Source organism: Rhinolophus ferrumequinum, chromosome 14, assembly GCF_004115265.2.
Source record: "Rhinolophus ferrumequinum isolate MPI-CBG mRhiFer1 chromosome 14, mRhiFer1_v1.p, whole genome shotgun sequence".
Taxonomy (NCBI): Eukaryota; Metazoa; Chordata; class Mammalia; order Chiroptera; family Rhinolophidae; genus Rhinolophus; species Rhinolophus ferrumequinum.
Window position 1 is genome coordinate 45,231,107 of NC_046297.1, and position 23,264 is coordinate 45,254,370.

The 23,264-nt window shown below is 29.5% G+C and overlaps 1 protein-coding gene across 50 annotated transcripts in view; it reads left to right on the forward strand.

Annotated features, from left to right (window-relative positions):
• Nucleotides 1-23,264, forward strand: part of RIMS2 (regulating synaptic membrane exocytosis 2) — a 605,364-nt gene that overhangs the window by 406,056 nt on the left and 176,044 nt on the right. For 23 of the 50 annotated variants that reach the window (XM_033125943.1, XM_033125918.1, XM_033125937.1 and 20 more), the window contains 2 exons: nt 5,062-5,241; nt 6,153-6,262. In XM_033125943.1, coding sequence (XP_032981834.1) covers nt 5,062-5,241; nt 6,153-6,262 — 290 coding nt within the window. Of the gene's footprint in view, nt 1-5,061; nt 5,242-6,152; nt 6,263-7,059; nt 7,093-17,554; nt 17,645-23,264 lie in introns of all 50 variants that reach the window. The other 27 variants (XM_033125904.1, XM_033125917.1, XM_033125919.1 and 24 more) reach the window with 4 other exon arrangements.

Sequence of the window (23,264 nt, forward strand, 5' to 3'; positions counted from 1 at the left end):
ATATGAACAATTTGCACTATACCGATTCCACTAACCATGTAAAGATAACAAAACAAAAGGAAGACTAGTGAATTTGTCAAAGTTGATCAGTGAAACTGTTGAACATAACACTCAGATATCCTAGTGTGTGGACCATGCCTCATCACATTTACTTATATAATACAATAACAATGCATAATTCAGTCCGTTAGAGATACATCTTTAAAATGTCTATTTTATGGAATCTTGGAGGACCTGGGAAAGGAAAACCTAGGGCCAATACCTTGGTGGAATAACTTGAATTTCTTACAGCTGACAGACTTTATTAAACTTTAACATCCAGTGAAACTGGAAATTTTTTATTTAGTAAAATAAAAATTTTATAGATAGAAGGTGGTAATTATATAACTTTGAAAATGTATATTTTACAGATGTATAAACTTGCTGCATGTTAATTGTTGCTGGGTAAATAATCCTGCTTGTGGTTTTGTTTCTGTTATTTTTTTGAAGTAAAAATTAAATAACAATAATAATTATAAATATTTAATAAATTACTCAAAATATTCTCAAGACATTTACATTTTATATGTTTCTGTGTGTGCATATTTAATAATATAATATATCTTTATTGTTCAGTATTCTATTTGGCTAATTTTCTTGAGGAAATTAGGATATTTAATCATTTCTTCTTGCTGTTTCCAATAATGACTATTTTAAAAAAAAAATACCTCCAGATATGAGAACACTTTACTTCTCTTTTTTATAATAAAATAGGCTTATGGGTAATAGTAATATGTTTTTCTACATTAAAGCTGTCTTGCTTTCCCTCATCAATATATGTTGTGTTACTTTTTTTTTTTACCATTTTAACGTTTAGTTTGTTATTAATTTGGCTGATTAGATATTGCTGTTATTTTTTAATAAGCTTGTTTACTTTTAACAAACATACAGAATTTATGTTTAACTGAGTACTAATGTTCTGCAGAGAAATGTTATCATTCCCAAGGATAAATAATGTATCTTCCACCAAAATAATAAAATGTTCCTATTTGTACACAATACTTATTTACCATGATTTTCATGGTGAGTATTTTGTCTTGCAATTCTTTTAACTTTGGAAGCAATGCTAAACTAATATAAACTGGAATTTTAAAAAAGTTAAATTTGTACCTTGCACATTATGAATGTGAAAATTATATGGTTGAGTCATATAATTACTTTAAATTATACAAGCATATATGGTATATTAATTACCCTGAAATGTCTCATTTTAAAATTCTATTATATATTTATTTCTTCCATTATGCAGCTAATGCTCAGAAATTCCCTAGATAGTCAAGGTATTTTCTCTAAAGCTTCTGTTGTTAATCACCTTACTATATTACACAATATGGGTACAGGGAAGGCCTTTCTTGCCCCAAGCCTGAGATTATACTTCTTGTCCTTCAGATATACATCCAATTTTTTTTTAATTTAAGATTTCTGCTTTATAAAGAAATAATTTCTTTATGGAAAGAAAAATAATTCCTAAACAGCTTTACTTTTTACAGGTTTATTTTTCAAGAAAGCCTATTACATTTATTACAGCATCTTTACAATATAAACATGAAATAAAACGTTCTGATAGAGTGTAGACTGTAAGGCTATAGGGTCTGAGTTATATTCTAGGACACTTTTCATTGATGTATCTGAATAGTATATTGAAACTTTGCATTGTGCTGGTTGTTTTTAATTTTGTTTTTTGAGTATTCTTAGTATTCTTCTATCATATCTAGAAAGATAGTCTACATTGAGCTTATGTTGATCTGGAATCGTGTCATTATGATAATTAAATATAAGTGTTATAGAAAAGAATGCACATTGGCCTTTTTCTCCTGTTATGCTGCATAATTTCCTTGTACTTTGATTGCAAATAGGGTAAGTCAGTAGCAAAAATGATGAAATAAGCAGGAAGCTGTGCCAGATACTTAGAACATATAAAACATTTTTAAGAATATGGAGAGGAAATATGACTCAAAATGAACTTTACTAGATGATTATAAAATTATTTTTCCTTTAGAAATCCTCATCTCAAAATCTGCATATGCTATCATATGTTTTTAAAGCTGAGTGTAACAAATAGTGGCTCTTGTTACAATACTGTCAATCAGTATGAATTAGCTCTCTTTGTTGAGGGGCTATTTAACCGTACCTCTCCAGATGCTTGCAGTTTGGAATAGCGGCCACTAAATACGACGGAGCAGTAATCTCTATCTGTCCAGGTAAATGACACATATGAAAAGTGAATTAATTTAAACATATATTAGAAAATATAAGCTATTTATTAAAAATAGAACTATGACATATATTAAATCACTTTTTTAAAGACAACCAAATTATTTTTCTAAGAAAGATTTGAATTTATAGTTTAGTGGTTCCTAACCATTTAAATGGCTTACCCTTTGGAAATCTTGTAAAACCTATAGCCACTGTTTTGGAATGTTTTATAATGCATAAAGTAAAGTAAATAAGTAGGGTTACCAAGGAAACTACTTATATTGAAATACAGACCCCAAGCTAAGAACCCCAGGTAGGCACTAAAATATTTTATGCCTTGCAAATGGTTATTTCCTGCTACTCAGTTGCTACTGTTCAAAATTAATTATTTATAAGTTCTTGTCTTAATATTAAAATTCACTAAGAATTTAGGTGGAAATTTTCAAGTTTTATATTAGTCCCTTAAAGAACTTGCTATGAGACTGAGTGTTACATATGAAACTTAGGCTTTGCTGCTTTCAGTTTTCTCAGCAATTATCTTAGTTCTTACCTAGTAAGACCTATTCTCACCCAATTGTGGGATCAGGAACTATCTTGACCTTCCATTGTGTTATCAAAGTTCAAATATGGTAGCTTTCCATTCCCCTTAACTGTGGTGGAGCATTTCATGAAATTTCTACCTTCTTCTGCTGTTCTTTTGATGTTTTACTTACTGACAGATTTTTCATTTCACACTCTGAAAGTCACATAATTTATATTATTTATGATATGGAGAAAAAATATAGTAAAATTTAAAACTCACTATAGTCTTCAAACAACTTTTTTACTAAAGAGATATAATTTTTAAAGGTATATTTCCTAAGAATTGATCTGTTTTATAAATAACAATACCCTTTTGAGGACATAAAACATAGCAGCACATTTGAAATGATTCTCTGTATTTTGCTCACAATTATGTATTTCAATTATTAAAAAATACTGTCAAAGAAGTGAAAGTATATATCCTAACCTTTCACTTTACACTTGGAAAAATTGCTTGATAGAATCAGAATAAATCAAAATTTGCATAAACAAATGAAATATTAGCCTACTTATCTGTTTAGGTAGTCTTAGATATTCCACCAAGTTTTGTTACTACATAGTATATAATGAAATAAGTTTATTATTAACTTAAGAAAATAGGAAGTCTGAAAATAACGTAAATATTGATACTCTCTCAAAAACAGGTTTTAAGGAATCTAAGATATGTATATCCCTTTGATTCTGGTTATCTGTTCTGATGAAGATATACAAAGATACGTACACTAAAAACATTTAGCAAATCATTGAGCATATTCCTAAAGAGAAGTGTTCTCTCTTAAATAGTTTTTCAGGAACAGAAAAAGAATTATGATTTTTTAAACCATCAGGTTGCTTTTTTTCCCTCTTTTTGGCAAGTAATTGAATATTGTATATGCATTTACATTTAATCTTAGATTTTTTGACATATTCTGGTTACACTGTATAAAAATACTAAAATTATTTTAGGAAATCAATCATGTTATGATAGATGGACTTAAAAATATTTAAAAATTATTTGACTTATATGTTACCCTCTGAATTTAAAATGTTAGATAATCATAAGGTATGTTATAGAGCAAACCCAGTATTCATTTCCTAAAGTTATCTAATCTAATGTCTACTAGTCCAAAATTGTATGCCATATAATTAATTACATATGGGGAATTGTGTCATTTCTTTTTTTATTTTTCTTTAATTGCTTGCATTTTTTATTATTAAAAATAAGATTGAGAGAATTTACAGGTTAAGTGGAAGTCCTTGATACATTAGTCTGGAGGAAAACTAATGTTTGCTTACTGTCTATAATATATAAGCATTTCCATTTGTGTGATTACAACTGCGTGGGGAGGTAATAGTTTGGTCTGATGTATACTTTGGAGTATGTATTACTTTGGAGTTCTAGAGTCAAAGCTAGTATTTTTAGTGTTGTCTCACAGATAATGAAGTGGGTGTTAGAAAACACTTATTGAGCAAATGTTAGGTGTTAAAAGCATTATGCTAGAATCCAAGGATTAAAAAAATGAATAATGATGAGTTACTTATATTTAAGTATATTTCTTTCAACAAGGATTAATATTGGTATTGGTTTATTTGTGGTCAAAGAGAGTTTTCACATGTTTCAGAACCATTATTATTTCAACCAATTAATACGCTCCTGGACTTGTATTGGTTGTTATCACTTAAGTGCACTGAGATAGATGGCATAGATGGCTGATTAAACAGTTTTCTACACAGTGAGTTTTCTTGTGGATGTTTAAATATGGCTACAGACTGCAAAGTAGCACTGTTTTCTTATAACATTTTGATTCTTCTGTTTGATGTTTAGTTGTATTCAGTATTCTATGATGGTGTTGAAGCCTTTTATACCTTGGTATAATAAACAGCCTTAGGGGTTTGAGAATAGTGCTTCTATGGTTTTCTTTACTCTTTTGAAAATGTTAGGAAAAGTCATTGAATTCTTTTAAAATAGAATACTTCAAATGTTCCAAAGGGAATTCACTTTGGAAAGCAGGCAGTTTTGTTTGTCACTGATTATAACAGCAACTCCTATTATCTTCACTGAGAATTGCTATGAAAGGCAGATTTTGGTTCCTTAAAAATTTTTAGTTTAATGAAAATTTACTCAGAATATGTTGCGGAAGAGACTTTTTTTTTTTTTACATAATTTTAAACAATTACCTTTTTCAAAATCAGTTTGATGCATCATAACCAAATAGCAGAAGGGCACTAAAGATCAACTGAGCTGCTTTTTGACTAACGTTTCAGGGTTTGTGAAGCAGCAGATAGACAGCCATATCACAGATCCAGATCAGCAGAACAACGGCCTCTCCCAGAGCGGACCACCACCCGCTCCAGATCCACTGAGCGTCCTGACGCAAACCTCATGAGGTCGATGCCTTCATTAATGACGGGAAGATCTGCCCCTCCTTCACCTGCCTTATCGAGGTGAAAGATAAATCAATCAGACTAACTCCCCCTTTGCCCTACCAGCACACCATTTTATTTTCCCAGCAGCTAAACAGTCTCTTCCATCATCCTTGGCTGATCACTAATAACAATCGATACTAACCTTTTCAGTGTAAGCACACTATTTATATTCAGCGAATATAATAGTGTGTGGCTGCCATTGTAATTTGTTTATTAAGTGTCCTGACTGCATTTGTTTTGTGATTTCTCATTTATCAGGAGTCTTGGGTAAATCCCCACATAATGCACCTCATAACTATCATGTTCTTCTCCTACAGAATGAGAAATTGTTTGTGTTCATTAGGCATCACTTTTGGACTAATCATCATTACGACAATAAATAAAACTAAATTTTTAGTTTCTTTCTATCAATACTAATGTAACGTATTGACTAATATCTTCTTTAGCTGAATTTTCAATTGTTCAGGGTTTTATTTATAGTTTCATCAGATATTTTCTAATGAAGGGATATCCAATATAAGCCTGAGTAAAAATCTCTTTGGATCAAGTGAGAGAGGTTTGAGCTAAAAGTTTGATATCTGGTAGAAAGAAATGTAAAGCATTACCTTTTATTTTTTGAGCTGCAGAATTTTGCTCTTGCTTTCATATGGATAGAATACTAAATTTACATTTAATTCCATGGATTTTACTATAGGATTTTCTGTGCATGTATCTGTGTATGTATGCATATTACACAAAAGTGTAAACATCTGTGGCTATTTAGGTAATTATTCAGACATCCATATTGTGTCCTACTTTCTTAACCTTTTAATCAGCAGCTAAACAAACCTCTTTTAAAATTGCATTTGTACAGCTATCATATGAACCAAATGTATTAAAAGTATTTAACTCATTTTATTAAAAATGAATATTAATGGTGTATCTTGTAGGTCTCATCCTCGTACTGGGTCTGTCCAAACTAGCCCATCAAGTACTCCAGTGGCAGGACGAAGGGGTCGACAACTTCCACAACTTCCACCAAAGGGAACATTGGAGAGAAGTAAGTTTTATTTCTAATCATGTCATATAGGAAATACACAAGGAAGCTAAGGTGAATCAAGACTTTTTTTTTTTTTTTTACTAACTTTGCGTTAGTTTTCTTCTTTTGTTAATTGAATGCCTTAGCTGCATTTGCTAATAGTTCAATATTACATATTTTGCATTTAACATTTGTAATATTTGGAGGTAAAATAACCTACTATTATTACTCTTGCACATTTTCCAAATTTGAATTAATGCATTTTAAAAAGTAAACTTAATGCTCTTAAATAAGCAGTTGGATGATATTTCTTTGCTACAACTAAGTTTATATAATTGTTGATAGTTACATAAAGTTTATTAGTAACTAGCCAAATCAATTTTCACACACTGCAAAGGACTGGTTAGCTGATGCACAACAATGATGATCCTTCTCAAAACTGGAGTACCAGAAAAAGGTAATCATGACTATACAAAGAAAGATGCATGTTGTACTGATATTTTTAATACTTTCAAATTTTTGCATAAGAAGCATTATTTGCTTTACACACAAATGAACATACTCCCCAAACATCTATAAATTCTTGGATAAAGGACCTCTAAAAGCATGAGATGATAGAATACAATAATTTTTAATCATTTTTTAAATGGTCCATTTATATAGTAACTGGATATGCTGTGACAAAGAAAATTTTTTTAAGTCACCATTTGACTTTTTTTTAATAGATGATACATTCTGTGCCTTTGGAAATTTCTGTTGTTTTTAACCCCTGTGCTTTGGTTCCCTCTTTTGTTTTGTTTTTATTTTGTTTTTCCTAGACAATGGAGTCAAGGAGATAGAACCTTATGAAGGTCTGTACATAAAGGAGGGTTTGTTTTGTGCTGACAGCCTTTGTGGGGGGCTCTGTAAGCAAAAATAAACCCAACTGCAATCGGTGTCCCTCCATTGAATAGGCTTTTATATACAGTAAAATTGTTTTGTTTTATGATTTCTAGTAAAATATTCTGCTATTGGTTTACTTGGAAATTATACCAAGGAGTTAAATTTCTTTGATCCAATCAAGTAAAAGTGCAAAGAGTTTAACTTCTTTTAAATGACAAGATGAGATTCCCTCTTTTTAACAAATTTAATTTCCCTTTTAAGCAGAATTCTATGTTTTGTGCAAGACTTTAACCAAAGATATCAATTGCAGTCTGTGTTTATGTCACTGAGGATGTACACCTAGTCTAGTTATAGTTGTCATCATATATTTCATTTGTATTTTTGATCTTTTAATTATTAAATTTCGCTTTCTAGAAGAGAAAGTTTTGAATTAGATAGTGTTTGTGGTCTGTATTTCCTACATCATTTTTCATGTTGTAGCAAAACTGCTTACAGTATATCGAAGATAAATACCTAGAGATTTACTGTCATAGTATATTATGACTCAAGAGAAAATATTGAGTCGTGATATATGGAGTGGCATACATTTACTAGAACAATAAAAGTTCCTCTGCTAATAATAGAATTCTGAAATTGACTTTGCAACTTTAAAGAATTGTTAACTATTTTATTTACTGAATAATCTCCAGCACATAGAATAATGCCTGGCACATTATAAGCCCTCAATAAATATTTGTTGAATGAATGCATGAAATATTTATTTAAAAACTGAAAAGCTACTTTAAATCGTGTATAAACTACCACTAAAATAATCTTGTCATTCTTTATGTATGTATGTAAAAATTCATATTCTATAGCCTATTTGTAACAAATTTTCAACTGCATTGCATTTGGGCAGCAATATTTGCATTGCCTTATATAACTTGGAATGAGTTTTGCTCTTGTTTGTTGTAATTGAATGATTACCCACTTCTATTTTGTGGTCCTTCCTATTTTCTATGTACCGTGATTTTAAACAACTCAGTGCTGTTGTGCCTAATGGTCTGTTATGCTGCCTGATGAAAAGATTTCAGCAGCATTTCTACAATTCTCAATTAATTGCATAAGAATGGGGTATATAATTTTAAAAGTAATTTCCATTAGTAAAGTTCTGTAGTACATGTGGTACTTCTTATCTCTCAAATTTTGTCATTTGTTGGCATATGAAGTCAGAAACATAGTTTATGTCACACTGTTTTAAAAGTTCGATTTTAACATGTTTTATACCGATCGTCTATTAAGATGTGAGTAGCTCCATTCTTTGTAGTGATAAATTTACCAGAAAACTGACATAAGTTGATATTGAAAGTCAGGGTTGAGGAAGTTATTAATGGGCTTGTCATCAAACATATTATTTACTGTTTTTCGCCCGATAGAATCTATTAAATTCCCATTTTTCTTTAATGTCCCCGATTGTGACCTTTCCATTTTTATGCATAAAAGAGAGCCAAAACCTTCCTTATGCTTTCCAGTATGAGATAAAAGGACTATTTGGTTTTTGTTTTGTTTTGCTTAAAAATATGAATGATTTTAACAGTGTGTTTATTAATTTTTAATATGAAGACTTCAGTAGATACATGATTGTGCAAGTTTCTTTAGCTTTAAAGTCGGTATATATCTTTTAGAAGCTTTCAACTTCTAACTGAAGTTAAAGGTGCTTATCCCAAAATAGACTATCAACTGATGATCTGAATCAAATTATGTTTGGATTATCTCTAAGAAGTTATAATTGAATGGCATTATTTTGGAGTTTATTTTCTAATTCTATTCAACAGCAAAAAAATGAGCAAGTCCTAATTTAATTCCTTCTGATTTTGGTTACATTTCTGTCTGTTAATTAAATTAGTTTAAACATTATATATGTTGGCCTTGATGGTACTACAGCATTAGTCATCTTCTTTGTCTAAGAACCAGAGAAAATAGCAATATAATGAAAGTATAATGTACTAAACAACTGTAAGGTATTACTAATTTTTTAAAAATTTTCCCTAATTTTTGTACTGGCATTTTATAAAAATAAATGATAGTTTATAATATCATTTTTGTTTCTCTAGAAAAAAAGTTCTATAATATTATTTTTTATAAGAATACACCAAGTTTATAGACAAGTATTTTGTATTTTCCCTGCTTTATACAGTCATCACATATTATAAATGTCTTAGGGGCCACGATTTCTCTTTTACAAATCAGTCATTATAAAAGGAGACAATGTGATCATTTATTACCAGTATACTTACTTGCTTCCATAGCATGTCAGAAACTTGTTAAAAATACTGTTAGCATTTTTATAATTACTACTATGTCATGAAAAATTTGAAATCTATTGTTTCGCTTAAGAGTACAAATATACATATCTGGTCTTATCTTTTTTTTACTTTTACTTGTGCAAATACAGAAGATAATGAAGAAACTGGGAATGTTGAAGAGCAGGGGGGAGAAAAGCAGGGTGAAGAGGTCAAGGCAGGTCTGTCTGTGTGTCTAAATAATTGAGTGTTTCAGAAGAATGGCTTTTCAATTTTGCATAAGACTTCGAGCTTTAAATTAATAAATGTAAAATAAAGAACAGATTGGTTTTTAGTACTAATTTTTAAATAAATTACCTAATTTTAAATGGAGAGATATTATATAAGCTATCTTGGTAACATAGCTGAATATTTAATTTACCAATATGAACATTTTCCTAAATGTTTAAATCAAACTAATATTATAGACAACGCCTCAGACCACAGTTTACACTTATCTTTTACCCCATCTTACCTTCAGTTCATTTATTTATTAAAAAATGTTTATTGAGTACCTGCTAAAACACTGTATTTTACCATGTGTTACACTAAGTAAAGGTACATTGAAGTCCCAGCCTCTTCTCTCAAGATTTTTTATTTTGTAGAGGCAAATTACAAGTAAATACAGAGCAAAATATAAATTCCAAAATTTTAATTCTTAAAACTTTCAGAGGCTATCATCATTTTATCCATATTTTTTTCTAAAATAATAAAAATTAACTATAGGTTCCATTTCTTCATTGCAGCTCAATATTGCTTTAATATTTATTAACCATCATAATTTCTCCCCAAAGAGTCCTCTTTCTAAATGCTTATAGAGACAACTTCATTTTGGTGTTTTTAAGTCCCTATTATATTTGCATAACATAATTTTTGCCACTTTCTTTATAAAAATGTTCCTGAAAGGATTTTAAAACTTAAAATTTTACATAATCAGTAAATATATTTATATGCTTCTTTTATCAATTTTCAGTATTTTTATTTGAAACTCAGAATTGAATCCTAATTTTATGTAAGCTGTCAGCTTTAAAATTTTTTTAAATTTCTTTGAACAGTACAAGATAATTTTAGATCTAATTTTATCATGTTTGACTCATCATCAATTTTTATTCATGAGTAGTGGAGTGTACTTATGTGCCTTATATTCTCTCCTTTACCACTGTGTGAAAACAGTCACATTATGTAACGCGTGCATGAGATATATTTTCATGGATGCATTCTTTCAGTGTTGTTTGTAGTTTAAGGCAGAAGATTTCTTAAGCTGCAGTTGCTAATTACTAGTAACTATTTTTAATGTCATACAGATGAGAAAAATCATGAAAGTACATCTGATAGTGAAAACAAAGGCAAGTTAAATGCATATTTATAGAAATATATAACTATACTGTTCTGGATTTCTAGTATACTAACTACGAGAATGTCACATACCTTCCATTTTCCTATCATGCTATAGGAATATCATTTTTATGTTATTTTTTTTGTGTTGCTGTCTGAATGAATTTGATTTTAATTTAGCTGTGCAGTTGTTTTCTGCTGACCATTCCTATATATCTCATACCAGTACTAGTCCATATGAATAGTGAAAGGCTTTCACACTGTTTATGATTAGCTTTCACAGTAAAGGCATTTTTTAGGATAGTGTTAGTTTGGGGACTTCAACAGTAGTTAATATCACCCTTTTAAAAAATATTGTCACTTTATTTTGTAATTTTTTTTTTTAGTATGGTTGACATATCACCTTTTTTTAAACTTCATTAAGAAAAGAAGCCCATTTGTTTAACCAGTTTCTTGCTTATGCTTTATTCTCAAAATTAAGTTACGTGAATTACCTCAATTCTTAAATTAGCATAAAAATATAACTGTAATCTTCCTAACTTTATAAATGACTTACTATTCCTCATTTTATTTTTATTTTTATTACTTTTCTTAGAAGCTAGGAAGGATAGTCTTTACCCTTTGGTTCGTTAATGTGAGGTGTCATATTTAGTGCATGGATTTGTTTCCCCAGTGTGTGATGCCATCTTTTGTGGTGTATGTGCTTGGTTTTTATTTGGGTTGTTAATGACATTAATAATTAATCACTATTGTCTGTTTTCAATGTTGTAAAGACAATGAGGGAGAAACAGCAAGCCCACCTAATAATGGGAAAAAAGGCAAGTCTAATATAAAGTTAATAGTTCCTTTCTACATATTAGACACTCAGTGTTGAAATTTGTGATGTGCATGAATGTGCTTTCTTAAATTAAATAAGCATAAATACAAGTATTAGTCCCAATTTAAGTTATCCAATATTTAATGTGTCTGCTCTTTTAAAAATATACTTGTGAATATGAAATTTGTCTTTAAATTACTTATTTTATTATTGGATTCTGGTAAAATCTTATTCTATTGAAATTTATAGCATTAAAATCAGAAGTTGTGCGTTGTTGGTCATGTTAGGGAATAAGATTCTGATGAAAATAGTAGTAGTCATCCATTTAGGAAAATACAACATAGATACTGTTCAATTCAGAAATTGTTTAAAAATTGAACTATTTTAATAATATTTTAAAGCATAAAGCAGAATTTTAGAGTAGAAAAGTGAAATGAACTTAATGAGTTCAATAATATTAAACGAACATTTATAACATTTGTACCTATTTCACAGATATTGCGTAGGTGAGTAAAAGAGGATGATTGATTTTAATACTAAATTTAGTTTTCTTAGAACTATTGGGGACTTAATTCTGTAACCCACCACAACTAAGTTTTTTCAAAATAGGACTGTATGCTTTATAATAATTGATAATGAAATATAGCTACACTTATTGATTTAGAATGTCAGCATCTTAAAAGTACATTAAAAATCAATATTCTAAAATTTCTCTATTTCATAACAATTTTCTCTTGTTATTCAGCCACACTAAGAAATGAATAATTTTAAGATTCAGTAATATAGTTGAAATGACCTTTAGTCTTGAATATATTCTTTCTTCCTGGTTTTCATCTTTTGTAAATAATGTCTACAATGTACATGTAAGATCTAATTAGCCCTAAAACAATTTTATAATTTTTCTTACTGTGGAGTGTTAATTATTCATTAACTCCACGCCATGTATAAAATTCTTAAAATATGTTAGGATATTATTAATATGACAAAGCAAAATAATATAACAAAATAAATAAAATTACATCAAATATTATAAACTATGAGCATTCTCCATAAAACAATGAAAATTTAAATGAGCTCTCGATGTGTATTTATGTATTTGTCATTTTTATCTGTTTCTTGACTCCCATGAATTTTGCTTAGTATCTATGAAAGAATATATTCATATGTACTTAAATATGTCAGTGATCTGAAAGAGTAAATGTATCTTCTTAACTGTTCAGTCAATTATTAGGGTGAAACAAGTTTTAAGAACATTTAATGCCATTTTGCATTTACCTGCTATTAAATGTATCAAGATAGTATCTGCCTCAAATGAAGTCACTAAGTTAATGATTTTAACTAATGAAGTACTCTCAGCAGGTTTTGTTGGTTTTCTGAACTCTAGTTGGCCCTGAATATTGTTAAATCTTTCACCTCCAGACTGGTCTGCTTTTTTATTATTTTCTTTGATCTTGCATGTAAAGGTTGTACTGGCAATGTTTTTTGGGACTTCGGTAGCACTTAGTATTAATTTATTTTTTATTATTTACATACAAATCCTTTCCACTGTAAAACATCCCTATTATGTAGACCAATCCTATTTAAGTATAGTTGGACCTAAATAGAAGGTAATGAATAAAAATTTGAAAGATGAGAACTCAGTCTATTTTACATAGGCAAACAAACTCTTGTTTTTATTTAGTTTAATCTTTTGATGATCTACCTAAAAAAAATCAAAAACCTATAATTAAGGTACCTAACATATCCTCTTGCTGTTTTCTTTGGGAGAGACAAATTTATTGTTTTAGATTTCACAGTAAGATTCATGAGTAAGTTTCCAGCGGTTAAAGGGATGTTCCTGCTTCTATTTATATATTCAAAGTTAAAAAAATAATAACAACAAAATAAATAAATAAATAACTGAATTTCAGCTGAAACCATGTGTTAGCAATGTCGAAGTATTGGGTTGAATGGTGGCCTTACCACCATCCTCTTTTTATTTAAAATGCAAAGGGAGAGAGATAGGAGGGAAACCATCAAGTATAGTGATTTTGAATGGAAGGAAACAAAGTTCTTAAAGCAGGAGAGAATTATCAAAAGTGTGACATGATCACTAGTTTTAATAAATAGGAAATCATCATGTTAACCTGCTTTAAGCAGTTTTGGTGGCATCAGAGCAGGCAAAAGGCCTATTAGAGTGGATTTAAAAAAAGAAGAGAGAAATGGAGACAGTGAGGACAGACACCTTTGAAAGAGTTTGGCTGTAAAGGGAAGAAAAGAAATAAGAATCTAGAGTTGAGGGGAGAGGCCAGGAGAACAGCATACATGGCGGAAACTTTGTGTTCAGTCTTTGCCTTCTAAATTCAGATCTGCCAGTTTATTGTGTAGAGCCATCTAGCTTGGAGCCCTCTGCCTATAGTTTATGGAGATATCAATCAGTGTTCTGTGGCTTAGCTCCTAGATTTAGAATCAAGACTTTTAGATTTGGAAGGAGCCTTATAAATCTTTTAATAACACTGTTTTCCTTTACTGACAAAGGGCAGAATTCTAGAGGATAATTAACTCCCTCTATTCCATCTCTAGTATTGACTCCCAACCTCATGCGTTTATATACCAGGCCTCTTCAGATAAGTGGCATTCCCTATTTATTTTAGATATTAACTAATGATTTAGTTTGATTCAACCATTATCTGCTATTTTCTAGGTTGAAAATGAGGATGGAATGATGAATAAGATATATTCCCTGCTTTGGGGGAGCTCACGAGAAAAAAACAATAATAATATATTGATAACAACAAATGAAACATAGCTGGTAAAATTATTCTATAGTATGTTATATTCATAAAGTGTCTTATGATTATGATACATATGCAGAGTCAGCTTTGTAAAGAACAGGTAAGTTTTGAGGTCTGGGTAGGTTTTCAGCCCAAAATATTTCTCCCATTACTTGTTATAATACTTTATATTCTGCTATTCTCTAGTGGCTTAATTATTTTAATAGTATAAATCTTTAGGCTTACCAGAACAATGAAATTTAAATATTCCTGAGGGGACAGACTTGAGCTGTTATTACAGATATTTTTATGGGAAGCAAGTTAGAGCCTATGAATAGAGAAAGTTAGATATGGGGAGAGTGATGCTAAAAAATGTGGTAGAGCACTGGGTACCTTGGAAGTAGGACAGTGGCAAACTAGGCCCAAGGACTAGCCCAAGTTTATTCTAAATAACATTACTTGTCGTATAGATATGTTCTAAGTTTACTTTTTAAAATAATTTGATACATTTAAATTGCTTAGAGCAGTACTTGTCACATAATAGTACTATATAAGTGTGACCTATCATTACTATTATTTCTTAGGAATGTCTTCCTATCTTTTTGTATGTTCAGAACACAATCTGAAAACTTTAGATTTAAAGTCAAATTAAGCCTGATTATGATCATCACCCGGAACCAAGTATTCAATACATATTTTTAGTAGTTTTTAGGAAGTTAGTACTCTTGATCAAATAGCTTGTGTAAGAAACAATACCAAGGGGAAATAAATCGGATGTGATTGCAATTTAAGTTACTGCACTATGTGCTAATACAATTGTACATATTTCAGTGCGTGTGTAAAAATCAACATGAAAATACTTAGAATACTTTTCTGTAAGTCAGAGAACTGATTAAGTCGTTAGGACTTTTAAAGTTTCATAATGGCTAGAGAATTCCATTGGATGTCAATACTTGGGTCATAAGTTCAGTTTTACTCCTGATTATGACTTCTGGCAAGGCTTTTAATTTCTTTGGAACTCAGTTTCCTCTGCTCTAAGAAAGTATCCCATATGAATTTTAACACAACCTCATGTTTTGGGGAATGTGGCTGATAATGTCTGAAGTCTCAAATAGTTTTGTTTCCAATTTATTGTTTATGTTGTTATTATTCTTTATTAATTTTGTTTGCTGTTAGTGAGTCACTCATTGTTGGGATTATAGACTGAACCCTACCATACTACTGCTTAAACAGTCACATTTCTAAAGATACATAATGAGACTGAAGGAAAAATATTTTGTTCCTTTGAGCCTCACTGTATAGTTGCCGACATTAATTCAAATATAGATAACTTTATAAATAAGAAAGAAAGGAAGGGAGGCAGGGAGGAAGAAGAAGGAAAACAGATTACAAAGGAACCAACAGAAATAAAGTAGTTTTGATTACTCTTCGTAATGGATGCTTGCTTCTATAGGCATTCTAGGAGTTAGATACTGTTTAGGATGACAGGATGTGTACACGCTTTGTTTTGCTGCCTCTCTATTCTCATGAATGCTTCTAGCATGAGGAAAGTGCCAGTTCCTGTGCTGGATTTACAAATTTGATTAATATCTGAATTGGAATGGATTTTATAGGGGCATTAATTGATATTTCTTAAATGCAACATTCCCTGCCAACTTAGATAAATGACCGTTTGACCAAAATTAGTCTGAAAGCAAATCAGAGATTCTTTAAAATAACAAGGGATTTATCATGTTTTTTCCATTTTGGCAGTGATTTCATCTTATTAGTTATGTTTTGCTTAGCTTAATATTATTAAATGTTAATATTTTACTATTTATGGCCAAAAGGGTGGATAAGGCATCAGAGAGTAAAATGTACATAGATAGTAATTATCTACTTGTCTTCTAGTGTAGCTTTAGAAACGTGAATAAAAAGAAAGGCAAGTTTATACTTAAGTGTTTATGAATGCTACTGTGAGATTAAGATTAAATGGTGACCAGTAAATTTTTTGGTATGTGTCCTACAGGGCCCTACGTGATCTGTATTCCCAACACTTTCCATTCCATTGCCTCTTTAACCTCATTTTCTACCACTTTCCTCTTTGTTCACTCTGCTTTAGCCATAGAGACCTCCAGGCTTTTCCAGAACATGTCAGAATGCTCCCAACTCAGGACATAAGCAAATACTGTTCTTCTGCCTGTAATGCTCTCTCCCCAAATAAACATATGGCTAACTCCCATACTTCCTTAAGTTCTTTACTCAAATTTGCCTTCTTAGTGAGCGTTTCCATGACTACCCTTTTGAAACTTTCATCACACTGGGTATTTTATTTACTTCTTACTTCATGTTTGTCTTCTAAGCGCTTAATCAATATCTAAGTCACAAAATATTTTACTCATTTATCTTGTTTATAGTCTATTTTTCCCACTAGACTATATAAACTTAATGAGAGCATGGGTTGTTGTCTGTTTTGTTTGTTATTACATCCCCAGTTCCTAGATATGCCTAGATTATGATAGGCAATAAATATATATTTGTTGAATGAATCAATATTATACCACACAACAGATAATTCTAAATAATGTTAGATAAGCCAGGTAACTCATATTCAATGATACCAAATTGTTACTAATTTTTATTGAAATCATATCTCATACCACATAAATTTTTCTGTCATTTAATAAAAGTACTAAATATGTAGTAAAATAAATAGCCATTTTATCTTATCATATATTAAAATTTATTTTGGATTTTCTCTTGATATGTATAAAAATTCTATATTTTGATTTCACTTAGATATTTCATTTCACCGTAAAAAAAAAATGCTTAACAAAATGTTTATTTCTAAAACAAATTAATATTATTTGATAGCGACTAAGAAAAAACTTAGTTGTCAAACCATTTTAATTATCATTTTGGTCATACATACTTGGGTTCCCATTCATTTTATTGATAATAAATTTTGGAATTTACTGGCAGTGAGTTTTAGTGCTTTGGATTTTTGAGATCTATTTTAAAAAATTCAAATATCACATTCCTATATTTAAAACATTAATTATTTATTACTGAAAAATTACGGGAGAATTTAGGGGAAAATAATCTTATTGAGTGAGAGAGAGAGAGACACCCCTGAAGTATAGTACTTTCAAGTTCTCATTATGAACATGATCTAATGTTTCTGAGAAGCTCTGATTATTATTATCTTTTTTTTTATTTATACTAGAAGTTACATGGGAAGACCAACAGAAAAAGGTGAATGGTACAATAATTGATGACATACCATTGCCGAAAAAGAAACACCAATCTGAGCCAGGTTTGTCAGGGTTTGGAAAACCACTGAAAGCATGAGACGATAAGCATTGCATTTCATGCTTTTTAAATACGTGTGTGCTTGTTGTACCTCATTTTTCTCATTTTGGTGTGAACTTTATAGTGTGCAAAGCCTATTTAAATTAGAGTGGTGAACACTTTATTTCAAGATTTATTTAGAAAACTTATTCTACATATTTTGGAAATAAGAACAATTATTTTATTATTAAGATTAGTTCTTTAGAAAAACAATTGACTAATGTAAGCCCAAATGGTCATTTGTATGTTTGGTTGTTTTAACTCAAATTAGTTTTTTAATGAAGAGGTACTTGCTTTCCTAAAACGTACTATAGAAAGATCAATATATTATTTAAAGTTTGTGTTTGTAGGTCATTCCTTGTTTTTCATTGCAAATGCTATTGAGGTATACTAGTAATGATTTATTTACAATTTCTGAAGCTAAAAATATTGCCAATGAAAGCATAGTATGTGAATTCAATAAAGAGTCTCTTCAAACTGTTAATTTCACCAGTGAGTTGAAATGAAATGGTTTTATTTTCCACTCTCCTTTTTCTCTTTTTTGGAGAGAAATGATTAACTAAGTAGAAGACAAAAACTTGAACCAGGAGTAAAAGGAAGAGAAACAAAGTACAAAGATAATCAATTAACTGAATAATCAGTACTGCTTTTAATCAGTAATTGAATGAGAGTACATTGAAAATTGTATTCAAAATTTAAAATGCAAATAGTTTTTGATAATATCTTTTAAATGGATGTGTGTCTATAGTTAGAGTGTTAATGTATTTTTATGGGTGACTCATTTCCTGTTAGATCTCTAAAACCAATATTGTAAAATACATCAATGTATAAATTAAACTATTAACAAGTATCCATTGCTATCCTGTTGTATGCCAGGCAGTGTGGTTGACCCTGAGTTATAGGTGTGAACAAGATAGATGCAGCGATTGCCCTCATAGAGCGAGCTTACATTCTGACAAATATGCACAACTTAAACATAATTATACTGATGACTGAGTTATTACAGTTGTGATGGTGCTATTAAGGAGAATAAGGTGGTTTGAGAAAAATGTATTGCATTACGTAAGTCTGAAGAGCAAGGAAAAATGCCATAGTGCAAATGGCATAGTCTGTGAATTCTCTTTTAGTAAAACAGTTATATACTAAAATGTAATGAAAATAACTTGTATTTCATATTGGGATTTTAAATATATTCATGAAGTTGTAAAAAAATATCTTACATGTTTTTTCAAATCTTTGATTACGAATCACTTAGTTCATTTGGAAAATAATGGTATATTATGATTATATATTAGTGTATTTAAGGGGATTTAAAAAAGTAAATAGTATGTATAAAATTAGTTTTATATTATCATTTATATAACAAATACTATTACTGTGATAATCTGCCCTTCCTATATTGTGTGATGTGGATTATCTTTGGTCATAAACTATTATTTATTTGTCTTGTTTGCCCTCATGTCTGATTACATGAACATATTTGTGGCCATATATATATATATATGTAAATAAATTATATTGTATATTAAAATCATGAACCAATGCAATGTGGCTAAAAAATATTTTAAAATCTCACAAACAAAATCTTAAAGATCTTTAAATTTTGTTAATTTGTGTATTCTTGTATGTAGCATATATTTTTTTATTGCTTAAGCCCTCTAATTGAATATAAACTAAGTGTTTAATAGAGGAAGATTAATGCAATTAGAGTACGTTAATGTCATGGTTTAAAATGTTAATAGATTTTTCTGTTTTGGCAATTGTGCATTTTTCTATATACTAGGAAATTTCTGGATATTCAAACCCCAAATATCATGAGTAAGTATGCAATGTGCTAAGGCAGTGAATGCTATATTAAATTTTAGTTTTCCATAAATATTTTTGTTTTTTCTAAAAAAAAGGTAGGATATGTAGAGAATATTTTTAATTATTGAAACTTTGAAGTGATAAAATGAGACGAAAATAGTTAAGATATCAGGTGGGGGTAATAACATTTTAATAACATGTTTATGAGCTTGGGCTTTACAGAGACATGTTTTGAGTCATTATTTTATACCTAAGTACATCTATGATATTAATAATCTATTAACTGTCATCAGTTTTTAACACATAATTTTTATTCACTAGACCTAAGAGGTTATCTTTTATTAATTGTCAAAGATTTTTTATCAGTGGATTACTGTAGTAAACTTGTGGTATTAGACAACGTTTGCGAGGACTTAAACCCAAACCTGAGATGAACAATAGCATACATTGTTATCTTTTTAATGAAAGTCTGTGCAAGAACAATACCTGGGAATTTTGTCATTTTTAGTATGTATAATTAACAATAAAAACTATCACTTGAAATTTTTATTTTAAATATAAGATTATAGAACTGAAGGACTAAGTGGCATTATATAGACTAGAAAATGAGTTAAACGTATGCATGAACTTGATAGATTTTGGACTAGTTGTTTTTTTTTAAAGAAAATTCTTGACATCTCTGAACTAGGCTGTCCTAAGAGGATTATCAATAAAAGGGGTGATTTATTTGCAGTATCTCTAACTTAATTCACAGTAGTATAGATGAAGATCCCCAGGGAATATAATATTTATCATATTAATATCTTTGGTGTGAATGTAAAATATACACTTCTTTAAAATCAAGTGATTTTACATCACAGGTTTTATAGATAATGTTTGGAGTAAATCACTAAATGTCTTCCTCATGTGAACTGCAGATTAGATTTTGTTTAGGCCATAAAGTTAACAAAACATTCTTAATGAAAATCAAGGATATATAGGCATGGAAAGTCTGTTGTTCATTTTTTTCCAATGAGCAATCTGATTCTAACCTAGAATACTATGGTATATAATAATGCAGTTATTTCAGTTATTAAATTTCAATTATATTAAATATTGCAAACAAACTTTAATCTATTGAACTTTATTATAATTATGAATTTGTGAATTTTCTGTTCTTATAGTAATTAGAAATATATCAGAAAAGAGCATATTTGTACATAAATTATTTTATCTCATATTTTCCTTAAACTCGTCCCACAAAAATGTCTGATGAGAAAGCTAACTTCAGTTAGACTGAATGAATGTTTAGAATTGATAGTTTGTCAGTTCCTCTAAAATGAGAAACTCTTAGAATTAAATACTTCAGAATCTACTTTCAGATTAATTTAAATGATTTCCAATGTGTTTAATAATTAATTGATTATATTTGTGAAAGGATTATCTGCCTTGATTTGTTATTTTCTAAGTGTAAGTTGTACTATATCTAGGAAAATCTTGAATTGACTTAACTACCCTTATTGTATTTACCCTAAAACCATGACAATGTTACTTACCTTGCTGTATCTTATCTGGAAAATACATTTTTCTGGAAAACTGAGGGCAATGAAACACTTTCCTGGGTTACTATATGATTGTCAGGTATTTAGAAATTGAAAATATTCAAAGTAACGAGTTATGTTTTACCACTTACTATAACACCTTGTGTGCCTAAGTGCCTAATTTTACCATTATATTATTTAGTTAATATTTTGACCTCTAATTTTTTTCCAACATGGACATTTCCATGTTGTATTTTTTATGGATCTGTAACTGTGATGAAGGTAGGGATAATGTTCCTTAGTTTTACCTTTGAAATTATGCTTTGTCAAACTTATCTTAAAGAAAAAGTAAATATTCGAAGATGATTTTGTTAGTGAATTTTATACTTTAAATTTTTTTTCTTGAGTTTTTTGATGTGATGGACTTTTGTTTTCTTTTATTCTTGAATACTTTGATATATCATAAAAGTAGAAACAATTATTTCAGTCTAAATCAGTATTTTAAATTAGTCTTCTAATTAGATGCTAATCAAATTCATCTAATCTGGAAAAAAGAATTAGGGTTGTTCTTGGTCAATATTAGCCAGTTGGTAATTTCTAATTATTTCAGATTTGTTGTAGAATGAATTTTTATTTTTGACAGAAAAAAAGGTGATGTAAAACAAAGTAAATATCTTATACAACACAAATCAACTGATGAAATTTTGTAATTTAATAACACTGTCACCCTCAGACGTAAATACAGCATTCTTTGTTAACAAGCATGCTTTCCTGTAAATAAGGGGAAATTCATGATTTATGAGTTTAATTGCTCACTTAAAATTAGTTCAGTTACCTCTGAACATACATTTAAGTTTATGAGGTCGAAACTGTACTTAAGTGACTGTCTTTTTTATGATAGCCTGCTATAATTTGAAAATGTATTATTTTAAATTGACTCAATACGTACTGTAAGTATACTTTTCTTCTGCATTTAAAATTGCATTTCATATCATACTTCAAGGATAGAATCAGAAAAACACAGCTGGGAATAAGAAAGAACACATTTAAAAGATTAACATTTCTTGGTGAGCATTAAAAATAGTGAAATGTTTTTAGAGATTTCTCCCTCTACCTATGTTAATAGGTAGAATTTATTGTAAGAGTTCAATAATTTTACAGTTGTTGACAAAAGTATGGAGAGTAATAATTAGTTTTAAAAATAAATTCAAATCACTTGAATTGAGATATTTTCAACAGATTTTTGTCATGGTGGAGAAGTTTTAGGTTGAAATCAGTAAACTTGGGAAGCATTTTATTTTTATATTCTAGGTCTATCCAAATCTTTATATCATTGAGACTCTTACTAAGTAGATGCTTATTTAGGCTTCATTTTGAAAGGTATCTCTCCTGTCCCCAAAGTAAGCATTCTAAGACTCCTATGACCTTTAAAAAGCCTTCATAATATGATCAGCTTTTAATTATGTAGAAGTTTTAATATGCACTTAAAGTTTTGAGACCTCTCTTTCATTGTCAGGAATTTTTTAAACAAAATGCTTACGTCTATAGAACATATGTTTACTCAAGTACAATTAAATCTGATAATAGGACCAATATTATATCTGTCGTAAATGTTGATAAATGAGAACATTAGCTAATCAACAAAGTTTCAAATCGATATTATACACCTTTGTTAAAAACTGCATTCATGGGTAAACAGGCCCCAGGTGTATGCCTTCTTTAATTGATATGATTACAGATTATTATTTTGTTTGAGCTTTAGATGTGTTTGGTTTAAATATAATAGTTAATACTATTTATATTGGCAAGGGAAAACTTTTTGGTTTGTACAAAGTACTGCATAAAATCTGACATAATATTCATTCTCATGAACTTACTTTTTCTACCAAATACGTTAATGAAAGTGATTATTTTATGTATCTATTTCTCTTCAGTAGATTTTTTATTTTAAAAACCAATACAGACAACTATATATGTATAGTACTATTTTGCTTGATTAAAAGCCCATTCTTTTTATAGTTTGCACCTTGTTCATACCTTAAATTTAAAAATATTTGTTGAAAAATAACTACTGTAAGTGATGAGATGGTGTTTATGAGTTATTCATTATGTTTTATAAATGTCATCTATTACATTACAATATATAAAAATATTTTATTTCTTTTTTGTTCACATGAGGGAATGAACTAAAAAAATACTGTACATTCTCTTTATAATTTTAAGATTCAGCCATTATTGTGACAATATGGACACCTAAAA